A 14,230-nucleotide genomic window follows, 5' to 3' on the forward strand; every position below is an offset into this window, starting at 1 on the left:
CAGACATTTTTGCTATTGTCGAATAATTGTTTCGAGCCTAGTTGTGGGGCTTTAATTTGGCTGTAAAGAATAAAAAAAGCATCATGATCAGTGCACCCCTACTTTCCATGCATTCCAGTTGGTTTGCCTTAGCGACCTGTGATAAAGAAAGCAAAGCCTACCAATCCCATCAGTCATTGACCTCTGACATGCCTTCCTACAGCAACCCAAGAGAGAACGTGAAGTCCTGTCTGTCTTCATGGAATCCTGATCAGAATGATGGTTATGACATCATGCATGACTTGCTAGTGAACACTTATCTTCTGAAGATGTACCTGTTCAGTAGTGAATTTTTTGATCTGAAATAATTTTTTATTTGATTTGTTTCCTTTGGGATATTTGTTATTGCGTTGCTGTTGCTGGTATAAGTACAGTGTCCATTGGATACTTTACTGTCTCTCTCCCTTTCCAAAGTGAAATGATCCTTTTTCTCCCCTTGTTACAGTGAATTGGAACGAATATGTGATGCTGGTGGTTGAGCACAGTCATGTAGATTTCTCTCATCATACTAACATACTTTGGGACCAGCTGACTCTCTCTCTTTTACTCCCTCTTCTCATTGTGTTTAGGTTCAAATTGTGCACAAAAAGATTGATCTGAGTAACGTGCAGTCAAAGTGCGGATCAAAGGACAACATCCGCCATAAACCAGGTAAAGAATTTGACACTAAAAAGTGGCTATTTCTGCCTTTTATTCGACTCTCGTCTTAATGTGATTTCTCAACGCTGTTGTTGCATTTATTTCGATACATAAAGAATGTGATCCTACGGTTTTGATTATCTTTCTTTTGATTGTCAAAAACATTAGAAGTAATGTGCACTTCAGTCACAGTTGTTTTTTTCTGATGAAACAAATCAATAATAAGCTTTATTACCTCCAGCGATGTGAATTCCATTCTGAAAGTGCACGCTCAGGAACGATCACATCCCACAATAAATACACTTTGGAGCTTCTTTTAGATGGATATAGAAAATAAGGTAGCAAACAGAAGCTCCAGTTTCACCTTCTGATCCATTTTACTATGACAAACATGTAGGTGCACCAACTACTCGGGTGGAGATTTTAGTGAGTTATACAGAGAGCCTCTAAAAATATCAGTGACACTAATTCAGTGCGTAATGTTGAGCTAAAAAGTTGGGCTAAAAATTATGCAAATACTAACCAATTTTTCCAACAGAATTTTAAACAGTATTCACTCACAAAAGACAGGTTAGCTCAGATTTGCTCTTACACAAGGCAAAATGATCACAGATTCCTGTGAGAGTTTAGTGCCCGCTCATCTTTACCTTTGACTCCAGGTGGAGGGAATATTGAGATCAAATCAGAGAAGCTGGAGTTTAAAGCTCAGTCAAAAGTTGGATCTCTGGAGAACATCGGCCATGTGCCTGGAGGCGGTCAAAAGAAGGTAAGCTCTTCTGTTTGGATACTTAAAGTTCACAGGAAAATCTAATCTACGCAATTTCCAATAACCCAAATGTTTGTCTGCTAAGATGTTTTGTATCTGAAGTTTGTGTCTTTAGTTTGGCACTGGGGCTACAATGCTAATATAATAGAATCCCAGTATTTAGCTACATTAACATCGTAGCTCCTGTCCAGAATTAAAGAAGCAAATTTTGGACACCAAACAGACAGCAAACGCACACCAGACGTATTACATTTGGGGTGAGGGAAAATTTGTGTAAGTTTGATTTTTCAGTGAACTGATTTAAATCGATCAAGAAAACGAAACAAGAATCGCACTACAGACAATACTGAATAAGATTCACACTATAATTAACATAAATACTATTACAGTGGCATTAAATTTACTGCTAATTTAACTCCTGATCTTTATATATACTATGACTGGCATGTTTCCTCTTGCTTACAGTCCTCTCTGCCTTCCTTTAGCCCAGTTGCTTTCACCCCTCCTGCCAAGTTGCCTTTTTTATCCATATACCTGGACGGAGCGAGAATCTTTTGGTGAAGCTACTCCATGTAGAGAGTGATAGAGTACATGGTACAACCAATGTCACAGCAGAAATGAGTTGTGGATGAGTTGCAGGGGTGGACGACATTTTCAAGATAAATGATTTGCATCAAAATATTTTTTCTTCTGAGGATTTATTAGTAGAAACAGACAAAACATTTTAAAAAATGATACCAAAAACTATAAAAAATTGATTTTCTTACATTGCTTCACACATTGCACTGCACTAAACACAGTTAGACGAGTCAAGTTTTGAGGATTTAGCTGAATCCAGAAGAGCAAATCTGTTTGGAAATCTGAAAAGGCTGCAAGACGTCTGGCTTTTAAAATAAAGTTACTCACTAACACAAGTGGCGGCCTCTGCTGGACACAACATGTTGTTGGGCATCTTAAAAACCTCTTAGACAGTCGCTGTTCTGGAAGACACAGTGAGATATAGATCACATATAGAGCCTGAAGCGCTGCAGTCGGTGGGTTATAGAAGTAATAGCTGCCTGGTGTCTTGCTCTCCTTCCTCTTCTCTCTATCAGATGCACACTTTCTCAACCCTGTTTCTTCATTGCTTCTTCTCGGTCTGCTCATTGGAAGGCCACAGTCTGCAATGGGTTCTTTATTTATTTTTTCTTGTTTTAATTTTTTTCTGCTTTGTGTTCCATTTTTCCCGCTTTAACACTCCATCTTTTAATGTTGTCAGTTACTTGATGACCTCCTCAGTTTGTTCTGTTGAGCCCTGTCATTTTTTTGTTCTGTTGTAATGTAACCCCGTAACGGTGTCCACCTGTAGAGGGAGAAGGGGAAAAAAGCAGAGCCGGAAGCTGCTGGGGCCTCCGTCCACCCAAACGGGGACGTGCCCTTTGACCTCCCCCGATGTGGGGAAGTCAGTCTGGTTAAGGTGAACAATTCCAGTAAGTGCACAACAGCCTGTGGCATTCATGTGTCATTATCATAGAAATACATTCTCTCTATGCTGTTTTTATAATACACCTGCTGTGTTGAAATCTCCATCCAAATGTTTTTTTTTCAGATTACCTTATTTAGTGTAAACGGCACTGTGCAGAAATCTGCCTTTTTACTATTTACTGTCAGGTCAAAATGACCTTTAAGTACTAGTTAATCATTTTTCATTGTCAGAAAAATATTTAACAGATAATTACACAAAAGCTTCAACTCTAAGTATAATATTAAATCTATCTAGTATTTAAATTTTTTTTCTTTACTTTTGTTCACCTACTTCCATTTTAACTCTTCCATCCTTCCAATCTTAAAACCAACCACTTTCAACTGTGACCTTCGAGGAAAAGCTGTCAAAGAGCTCACTGACATTATGTTTCCCTTCAAACAGACATTGACATTCACACAAACAGCTACCCAAACATACCTCAGCTTCTCAAGTGCACCTAAAACGGCTGAAACGAGATCAGATATAAGATAATCCACCTACGTAAGAGAGAGGAAGGTCAAAGGAGCAAAGTGGAAAAACAGGAGTTTCCAAAACTGGAGTACAAAAATGATTAAAAGACACAGAAAGCGGGACTCCTAACAACCATGCAAGACAAGGTAGACCACGAAAACTATCCCTGACGGATAAAGAGCACTTAAAGCTTTCATCATTGAGAGAGAAGAAAAATAATCCTGTCCATCTTTCCACTGTGAGAAGACAAATCTAGAACTAGAACACTGACACAACAACTGGACATCTGAGATGTGCAGTAGGGCTTGATGGACTGACTGACGACAGTCTGCGTTTTGTGTTTGTAAATATGTGTTACGTGGAACATGAGAAGCAGAAAATACAACCGGCTTCTGAGACTGAACTTTAGAAGTGTGTAAATTATCCCTGCAGCTTTATTTGAAAAACTGAGAGCAAGTCACCCAAATAAGAACGGACGCTATAACAAAACAGAGGATGGACACGATACTGAAAAATTTGATTTCACGTTGTTGTTGAGGGTTCTGTGTAATTTTCTGTTAAATATGTTTTATGGGTTTTTTCCCTGATTCTTGATTTCGTACGTTGTATACAAATAAGTGTTGGTTGAGGGTTAAATTTGAGCTAGATTATCACAGCTGAACCAGAGACTCCCTCTCCATTCTCTGATTCCAGCCTTTAAAACACCTGAGCCAGGTAACATTCCTGAGCACCACACTCAAATGAATTGAGAACTGAACTAGAAACCTCTGAACTAATCAACCTACAGCACCGGATTAAATATGCTAATCCCCTAAAACTCTGCAAGATGCTAACACCTCACTAATTAGCACTTTGCCAATTTAATATCTATATCATCACTCCTTTTTGTCACTGTGATGTTCTGATGTCTATAAAAAAGTAATATCCTTTTGTCCTTTTTGATCAATATCAGTAAATCATACAGTGTATTGATTTGAGATTATTTAACAACTCAACCCAGATTGAGGTGACTGTAGCCACGGTTACATGCAGGCTGTTAATAATCTGGCATTAGCTCAGTCAGAACAGTATGTCCATGTATACACCTAGACTAGTCCAGTTGAGGCCACTCAGAAAACTCAGAGGTGGGTAATCCTGTAAAAAATCTGTTAAATAGAGGAATAATAACCATGTAAATGGAGATTTTCCACAAGATCATTGAGTAGAGTGAGAGTGATATAAACACCTCAGTCTTAATCTGTAATCAGAATGTATTCTGTCAAACGGTTTACACAATGCAAGTTGCTAATGCTAATAAAGCTTTCAATACTTGTTAGCTACATTAGCCTCAAAGCTCCAGAGCAAAACCAAAAAAGCAAACTATAGACACCAAACATGTCCTTTTCTGTCCATCACTTTAAATTGTTTATTCAATATTTTTTATTTATCAGATTGAGAGCCACAAACTGGCGTTCCGCGAGCAGGCGAAAGCTCGCACTGACCATGGTGCCGATATCGTGGTCCAGTCACCAGGCATGTCAGCGGACGGCTCTCCCCAACTCAGCAAAGTGTCTTCCTCCGGCAGCATCAACATGACGGAATCCCCGCAGCTCTCCACGCTAGCTGATCAGGTGTCCGCCTCCCTCGCCAAGCAAGGCCTGTGATTGACCCCTACATCCGCAACCCTAACGCTCAATGGGATTAAAGGGAGTAATATGGCTTGAAAAGAAACAAAAAAAAAAGAAAGAAAATGAAAAAGTATTTCCCTCAGTCTTTAAAAAAAAAATGCGCTTGCTGGATTTCCTAACTAAGATTTGTTGCGGTGACTAGACAAGATATGAATTTTGGCTCTCGACAGCTCGGAACAGAAAATTAAATAATGAATTATGAAATTATTGGCTTGGTTTGATTAATTGAGCTGAATTTGGTGCTGTATTGATCCATATGATCATTTACAGCTTGAGTAGCCCATCTATATTGCTACAGTGTTAGGTACTTTTTATGTTAGGCCTACCTTTCCATCGCTGTCTCTGCTTTGTTGCCTTATTGTCAGAGTGTTTTTTTTTTTTCTTCTTCTTTTTTCTAACGATTATTTTCCTTTCATTTGACCTCAACCAGACAGGAACTGATGTTTTGTGACTGTATGCTAATACATAGTAAAGAACGTAAAATGTACTCCCCAAAGAAATCTGGGGAAGAACAAAGCCAAACCTACCTGTAAGAATGATAAAAGGAGGCTCTGAGTTGTCAAACTGCACTTTGCGCTGATTTTAATGGAATGTTTCAGTCAATAATGCTGGTGCTGCTAACAGTGAATGAAAGCGAACAGTTAGCATCGTGAACATTTTCAAAAGCATCTGTAATGAAATCGATTACTGTTAGCAACATTAGCGTGTTGAGCTGTTCTTTTAAGAAACTCTAATATAGTAATATGATGGGATCATAACAATTCTTGCATGTTGCCATGCTGTGATGTATCTTGATGTTTTATACACCAGGCGCTTTGACAAACAATGCATTGGAATTAGCATATCAACAATTAAAGGCATTAACTCTATTTGGATTCATTACAAAAAAAAATTCCAATAGCAAGAGTAGTGAACAGATTCCCAAACTAGCAGACGTGCCAAGCAGTTGAACTCGCTGTATTTCATACTTGCAGGTCTGAACTTTTTTGCTATTGGACGTGACATTGCAAGACCTGTTATGTTGTCCTGGATTTCGACCAATCACATTCAAATATCTGTTCATGATGGATGTTTAACATGCTACACTCACTCATTCCAGACTCATTCTAACTTAATAAAGCCCTAATCAGCACGGTCCACTGCGTGAGTAAATTCTGTGCCCAGGCATGGATGTGGCTCAGTTTTTAACTATGGTAGACCAACAGTGACCAACCCTGGTCCTGGAGATCCACTGTTCTTTGGCATCTAGTTTTAACCACAATCTGTCCCAACTTTATTAGCTACATCAAATGTATTAATACAATGTGAAGAAGAGGACGTTAGATGCAGGTTGGAGGAAAGGAGATCTCCAGGAGGAGAGTTGATGACCACTGAGGTAGACCATATGCCTCTAAAACACTCATGGTGCTGTTCAACTCCCTGCCTCCTGAAACTTAGCTTCTCTTCTAATTCACTGTTCTGCCTGCCTGGCGCCCTGCGGAAGATGTACTGTTCCAAAGAATGTGTGAATGGACAAGTGCAGGTGACCAGAACCAGATTAGTCAGATTGGAAAGTCCATTTATAGTCACTCCACTAGATAAGGGATACACGCCTCTCTAGCTAGTTGACAGTGATAAAGGAAATAATGCATTTATTTAAAATACGCACTCAACAGGCTGCGGTGTGAGTGGCAATTGTTAGTTTCTAAAAAAAAGTGCCTCCCTTTGCTTCATTGACTAACATTTCAGACATGTAAATAACGACGTTTGGATGAGGCTTTCATTTGGGAAAGGAAGATGCAGCAGAAAAAAACATGAATGCCCTTTTTTGGATAAAGCTGCTATAATAAACTCGTTCATTCTAACACATAACATGCAATGCAATGCCAAACAGTCTTCATTAAAGATGCCTTCTCCAAATCCACTGCACTCCAGTTTCCTGACAAGCAGCCAGCTTTGCTAGATTTTAATATCAACTCATCTGCCCTGTTCTCCCCCCACTCACCTGTCCACACTCCTGCTGTGTTTAACTCTACAGAGCGTATGACTCCTCTTCACTTATATAGGGACCCTATTTAAAAAGATTCAAAACTGAAAAGAAAACTACACGCTTCATGCAAAAATCCAAGCTGCGCACTTCTTAACTAATCGTATTCTGTGGATGTGAGATGTAATAGACATGTAAGAAAAGAATGCGTTTTCTTTTTTGTTCGTTTGTCAGTCTTACCTGATATTTATTATGCCTTTTTTATATCTTCAATGCACCTCAGCTTTTTCCTTTTGATATTTAAAAAAAATGAAAAAATAATGCCGTGAATGGACATAGAACACACCTGGAGCTGCCTCTTTTCCTCGAATTTCCCAATCTTTTAACTTTGCAAAAATATCTTACATTCCATAAATTTGAGAAAGTACACCAGAAAAATAAGGTGGAGTAAGAAAAAAGTTTTTACTAAAATTGAAAAACATTTCGCAGAGACTGGTAACAGGCCAAGACTGTACAGCAGCCTCTGAAGACTTGGAAACTTGGGCTGTCCATAAATAAGTGCTGATGTGGGATTAGATTCCTGAAGATCATATTGAGCTTGCTGGCCATAATTAAACTAGGCAGTAATCACCATATGAGGGACAATTAAAAATTATGATAAAAATTGATGATGGCCCCAGAGAGAACAACCCTTTTCTTGAAATGCTTTATTGCTGGGCCTGTATTCACATAGATCCTCAGAAGTGCTGATCCTCTTATTTAATATGACTTCATTGACAGGAACAGATCTCACATCAGAAGCTTAATGATCTATGGCTTAATTTTCTGACCCATGTAAGTATAAACAGTGGAATGTTCATAGGAATCTAATCCCGGATGAGCCTTTACTGCTAAATGCTTTATAAACAGAGTTCCTGACCCCAAACCACTGTGGCCTGCACAGCATGCTGCTTATGAAATGTGAGAATGGAAACGCGTGGGTGAGGCACAGAGGACCAAAGTTGTTGGGGGGTGGAAACAATAAATAAAAGAAAAATGTTCTCATTTAAGGTGTTTGCGTAACAAATGCATCCTACAAACTCTCAATAGGAAAGAGGCGCCTCCTCCAGTTTTCTGTTTCAAAAAACCATTAACTACCGTTCTCTCACTGCAGTTCTACAGTACATTCTAGCTTGACAGTTGTGATTGTCCTCATTCTAGTTGTGCGTTTTATCAGTTGGTTTACACTCATACTCGTTGCTGTAAACGTGGATTTGGAAATAAAGTCGGTATTAAACAGCTGTGCTGTGTCTTGTGTCTTCATAGTGCTAAAGTTTTTTTTCAAAATTTTTACGTAATTCAATCTGAGAGATGTAAACCAGGTCATTCAGAGTGGGTTGATGTGGAAGATAGTAAATCTGAAAACGCTCTTTGGGGACTGTGTTGCCGTACAGTGGCCTGCATGTATTTTTCCACCATGAATGTGTTTTAAAAAATACATTTCAGGCCAAAATCTTCTCAAAACTATTGTTAAACAGTGTCTTAGACATCAAAAACACTACTTGCCGATTCATGTAATGGTTTTCAGGAAGGCAGCTTTTAAAGCATTAAACACTTCAAATAACTGGTTCTTATCACCACCACTGTAAATATTATAGACTTGGTAAAATTCTATAAAATGATTTCATTATGCAGAAATTCGGAACATTCAGATACAAGTGAGACATATGAAAGACTATCAGGGAGTAAAAAGCAGGACAGACATTAAGGAGTACAATATAATTCACTTTTAATTTTGAGAAGCACAAATGCTGCCTGTGTCAGATTGGCCAATTAATCCATACATCTTTTTCCTTTTTTTTTTGCCTCTGCGTAAAGAAAGTGTTAAATATTTTTATGTGTCTTCTCCCTATACAATCAGGACAGCTACAGCCTCAACATCAAACACAGTAAAGAATCAAACAATGTATTTACAAAATATACTCTTTTTTTGTACAAACTATTACATGCTAAAGGATATACCAGACTCACCCCAACCCCCATTCACCACATTGGAAATTCATAGTATGAAAATAACCCACACAATACAATATTGGCTTTCGAAAGCTAACCAAACTCCTATTGTACATTGAGTCTGCTTGGTGGGTGTTTAGAACCCCAAGCACAGAGACAGACCATCGTCAATCATGTTTGGGTACTCAGTGGGGAAAGTAGCTGAAAACTACTAGAATACAGGAAGGTAGCTGACAGTCTCTGTAAATCACCAGCTCACCCTATCTTAAGGTGGCGTTTGGATAAAGAAACAAAGGAAATAGTGTAGCCAAAAAAAACAGAGGTGCCCAGTTACTGGAATTAAGAGAGACTGACTAACAAGCACAGGTCAGGCAAGAAAGCAAAATAACAAATCAACCTCAGTCAAGCCAGCAGATTTCGGTTATGCGTTCATCCAGCTTGATGTGGCTAGTTATCTCTACAGAGAGAAACAGAAAATAGTGCAACTCCATGATGACAAAAAAATTAAAGGGGAGTGGGTGAGTCTTCAAAATCAGATTAATTTGCAGTGGAGTTATTTCACCATGATTTTAGGATCATTTCTCAAACAAAAATGGGATCTGATTCCAAAGTGCCACAAGAACCTAATTCAAATATACAATGCAAGCCAATTTTGTGGAATGACTGAGAGAACAGTGCTAAGCATCAGAGTGCAAAGTTAGAGATGACATTTTAATCTGGCATTAAGCAGCCTGTGGCATTGTGTATGGGCATTATTCCCCACACACTGACAGGCACTAGGATTAAAAGAAAGCAACTCAAGTTAAGTGCTTGAACTTCACTTTTGCGTGTAAAAAGATGGCAGTGCAGCAGAGGGAAGTCCTGCTTACATGATCCTTACACCAGGGTTAATATGGATCAAATGGCTCGAGTGCTGATCTGGGATCAGTTTTTTGTATGACCTGATCAACAGAATTACTCAGAGTGCAGCTGAGACCAGACCAGACCAGCACTTCAACTATTAGATGCATACAAAGCATGTTGCATTATACCAGTTACACTGACAGAAATGGGGCTCCAACAGACTAGAGTAGCTACTAAAACCTTTACAAGCATCCAAGTGTACTAAAAACAACAAAACAAAAAAAACAAAAGGGAGCTGATTAACAATGGACTTCAATTAAAGCTGGCCCCTTATAAAAGATGCTGAGCTGATATAATTCCATATAATGCAGTGGGTAATGAATGGGGGTCAGGGAGAGAAAACATAATGAAGTGCTACAACAATAAAGGATAAACAAAGAGGAAAGGCATGACACTTAGTCAAATATTTGTGTGCGTGTTTTTCTTTTTTCATTCAGTGGGGGCTGTACCTAAGATAATATAATAGGGACCTTGTGGTCAACCCATTGGTTTGATACAACCAATACAATCTCTTCAGTCTTTTAGAAAGCTGGGCAAGTGCACATCAGCACTTCGGACACTGCTTCTTGCTTCTTGCTATGCTTAAATCACTTTCACCTTCCTTTTTTCCCCCCACAGACAGTTTATTTTCCAGTGACCCAAAAGAAAAGCAGAGAAAATAATTAAAACAGGTCTCTACATTTCCATACAATTCACTAAAAACTGTGAAAGAATTAACTGATGTTTGAATATCAAACAACAGGAATTTATTCTATTTTTTCCCCATATATGTATATATTTTTTGTTGGTGTCATTGTTTATGAAAGCTGGTGGAGGTGGGGGTCTGAGTCTGAAGGTTTTCCTGTCCAAGCTTCACCGGTGAGTGTGTTTGTGTGGGTTGGCTTTCTGTTTGCTGTTGTCTTCAGGGAGGGGTGATGGAGGCCCAGTGTCCGACTCTGATTTGGAAGAGCCGGCCTTGCAGCCGGAGATTCTGCGCATGGTTCGACAGGACCGCTCGCTGGCAGGGCTGCTCTGGTCCTTGTGCTCCAGCTCTGGATCAACGTCCAGAGGGAAAGTCCGGCGCTCCCATGGCTGTACTGGCTGGGAAACCCGTACGGAGAAACATAAAGGAGGCAGAATGAGCAACTGAGCTTACATAAATACATAAATAAAGCTTAAATAAATACAGATTATGAGTTGAGCACTTATTTAAAGCGACAGTTCAGCAAATTATCAAATTACTTCAGATGTAGCCAATCAGCCAACAATTTGGTTTCTGAGATTTATGTCTTAAGCTCTGCGCTGGAGCCACGGGTCAAACAGTCTTGTGGTCTGATAACAGTGTTGAGCTGTTACATCATTAACTGTGGGAGCTTACCATCTCCTCATAGATGGTGTCAGGGGTGGAGCAACGCGTGTCCTCGTTGGACAGTAGACGTTGCGAGTCTCTTTGGCCGGGGTTATGCAGGCCAGAGAACATCAGCAGCTCTGGGCTTGCAGGGCTGGAGGGAGAGGTGGCTGAGCTGTAATCCTGCAGCAGATGGAAGTGTGCTGTGTCAGGGGAAGAGGGCTGTGGTGTAGAAGGGTTTGTGCCGCCCAGCAGCGGGGTGGTCCGCCCATCCACAGATTTGTAAGACCTGGGAAGGTGTGAGAGATAGATTAGCTTGTTGCTGCTTTAATTATAGATGGAAATCACAAGCTTGAGTTATACTCAAAAGCCTGCTTTCAACAGATTTTCAGTCAACAATAAATGTGCGAAAATGTTCTTAACAGTGCTTCACTGGGGAAATTAAGAGATTTCACACCCTTAGATAAACACCACCCCAACCTAAAGACAGCAAGATTAATCTTTAACTAGCATAGTAACTGTAAGTAATGAGAAATGACAAAATGAAGCTCTTGCTTTACGCTGTAGCAGGAGCTTCCAGCATGATAATACATATAAATGTAAATTTATATGCTGCCAAAATTAAGTGGACCTAACATAGAGCCCTGAGGTATTCCTAAAGTTGGACTGTGATGCAATTCCTTGGCCGCAAATTGGGAAAGAGCCTATGCATGAGTAAAAGACACCCACCGACTACCCCTCCTCTTGGCAATGGCACTGGCTGTCCAGCTCCACCGGGAACGCTCCTGCTCTTCATACAAGAAATGCAGCTGGGAGAACACCGCATCAGAGAGATCCTCAATCTGTGAGAGAAAAGGGGGGCAGAGGAAGACAGAAAAAGAGAGGCATGTTCAAAGACTGCTGAGGCACAAAAGCTGTAAAAACTTCACACTCTTTGGTTTTTGAACACTAAGTGCCCGAATAGCAACTTTAAAGAAAAGAAAAAACAGCAAATCCACACCTCCACTGAGTCGTCTTCTTCAGAGATACTTTTCGCAGTAACGTCAACCTCTCTCCAACTTAAAACAAAAACAAAAGAACCATCATCAGACGCAGAACGTTTCATTTGCAGAAGACACATTTACAGCATCTGTGGGAATCTGTGATGTGTTGTTGTGGGACCACAGGTACGTGTTGTGCACGGGTCTAACCTTGGTGTGAGGATCTCTTTGTACTGCAGTTTCTCCACTCTGGTGGTGGCTGCTACAGACATGGGGATGACAATGTTGTTGATATCAAATGAACTTTCTCCTCTTCTCCGACGAATAGGTTGCTGGAAGAAAATCAAAGCATTTCTCAATGACCAGTGCTACACAGAGGCCAAAAACAACAACCATAAAAGTGGAGAGAAGCACCTCTGACATAGAAATCAATAAAACAGAGTTATGTAGAGATATTGTCTGTAAAGCACTTTGAGCTGCTACCTGCATAAAAAGTGCTCTATAATAATAATAATAAAAAATTTGTAGTAGTAGGTCCCATTCGCCTAGAAACTCGCATTCACCGAGAAGCATCTCCACTTTTTTGTGACAAACTAATATGCACACAAACACACACTAGGGATATAATGGTACACAGTATATTGTCGAACCGTTCAGTGCGCCCCCTACAGTTCAAGACACCACAGTTTTACAATATGCCTGTTATTTTCCTATAATTACCAAATCTTGCTCATCACACTGCAGACTACACATACACTGCACATTCAGATCCACAGAATATCTCTGGAGCCAATAAGAATTTCCCTGGAGCTCAGCAGCCCTCTGAGATGGAGAAGAGATGGGAAACTAAAAACAAATAATCCCTCAGCTCCAACGTGACAATTGCAAGCACTGGCAAGACGAAAGAAGAAAAAACACACGCTATATGAAGGCCCACAGACCATAATACATACAAAACTGTGGGCTCACTGTACCGTTGCATCCCTAACGCACACGCACGCACACGCGCACACACACACACACACACACACACACACACTGTAATGGTTACCGGGGTGGTATTGTTGAGGCTGCAGGGCGAGGGGCTCTCAGAGGAGGACAGTTGTCTGACCAGAGGACTGTGGATGGGGGTATTCAGGCTGGGAAGAGACGGGCATGGACTGCTCACCTCCATATACAACTTGGGTGCATCTAGAGAGCGACAAGGAAGATAATACGGCAATATTCAAGGACCGAAGGACTGAAAAAACAGTATTTATGAGAGGAACACAAAATTAAAGATCTGCAGGAATTAAAAAGGGAATTAATATATAGACTGAGATGAAGCAAATTAAACAAAGCTCTGAACAAACCACACCATGAAATAAAAAAATAAAAAATGGTACAGCGTAGATGTTATAGTCCTAGTCTGGCTGTTTCTTGGGTCTATTTATGCAGCATTTTCATGACATGATGCTTCATTAAAAAAAAGGCTATAATATGTCCTTATCCTAATGTTTTAAACTGATATGTGGTGATCTGTTAATACTTTCTGTGCACAAACATCCTGTGCATTAACCTCTAAATGACATGATCAGGAAAGCAGAGAAGTGTCAAGGTTCTCAATAAACACCAATGTTCTGAATGAAAGACATGCCTCAGGGGGAACTTTTAGAACTCCAAATTAGGGGAGAGACAGAAAAGAAAGAGAGAATGCGTGTGTCAAGAAAGCAGCACGTACTTTCTGTGCGCTCCAGTGAGTGTTCGCGGGGTCTTTTGCGGGTGTGGCTCTTGTCAAATGCAGTGTGGCTGCGCTCCGGACGGAAGTGCTGACGAGACTCGCCTCCATCACTCTGCTGTCGAATCAACTTCTCAGGGCGAATTTTGTGATGGGACAAACCTGAGAATGAGGTAGGTAAGAAACATAGAATAAAAAAAGAGAATGAACACAAAAGAAAAAAAGCCTTCGTCAGTAAAACAGGAAGAGATTAAGGACA

General features: G+C 40.1%; 2 protein-coding genes across 4 annotated transcripts in view; one reads left to right on the plus strand and one right to left on the minus strand.

Annotated features, from left to right (window-relative positions):
* The window catches only part of maptb (microtubule-associated protein tau b), a 54,931-nt gene extending 46,598 nt beyond the window's left edge, over window positions 1-8,333 (plus strand). The window contains exons 10-12 of the mRNA XM_036564127.1: window positions 609-690; window positions 1,338-1,444; window positions 4,850-8,333. Coding sequence (XP_036420020.1) covers window positions 609-690; window positions 1,338-1,444; window positions 4,850-5,062 — 402 coding nt within the window. The 3' untranslated portion in view covers window positions 5,063-8,333. The remainder of the gene's footprint in view (window positions 1-608; window positions 691-1,337; window positions 1,445-4,849) is intronic.
* Window positions 8,334-8,795: 462 nt separating this feature from the next.
* Window positions 8,796-14,230, minus strand: part of kansl1b (KAT8 regulatory NSL complex subunit 1b) — a 71,753-nt gene continuing 66,318 nt past the window's right edge. For 2 of the 3 annotated variants that reach the window (XM_036564124.1, XM_036564125.1), the window contains 7 exons: window positions 13,975-14,133; window positions 13,306-13,445; window positions 12,465-12,586; window positions 12,275-12,332; window positions 12,004-12,116; window positions 11,305-11,563; window positions 8,796-11,036 (listed from right to left, as the gene is read on the minus strand). In XM_036564124.1, coding sequence (XP_036420017.1) covers window positions 10,800-11,036; window positions 11,305-11,563; window positions 12,004-12,116; window positions 12,275-12,332; window positions 12,465-12,586; window positions 13,306-13,445; window positions 13,975-14,133 — 1,088 coding nt within the window. In that variant the 3' untranslated portion in view covers window positions 8,796-10,799. The remainder of the gene's footprint in view (window positions 11,037-11,304; window positions 11,564-12,003; window positions 12,117-12,274; window positions 12,333-12,464; window positions 12,587-13,305; window positions 13,446-13,974; window positions 14,134-14,230) is intronic. The other variant, XM_036564126.1, reaches the window with a different exon arrangement.

Source organism: Colossoma macropomum, unplaced genomic scaffold, assembly GCF_904425465.1.
Source record: "Colossoma macropomum unplaced genomic scaffold, Colossoma_macropomum, whole genome shotgun sequence".
NCBI lineage: Eukaryota > Metazoa > Chordata > Actinopteri > Characiformes > Serrasalmidae > Colossoma > Colossoma macropomum.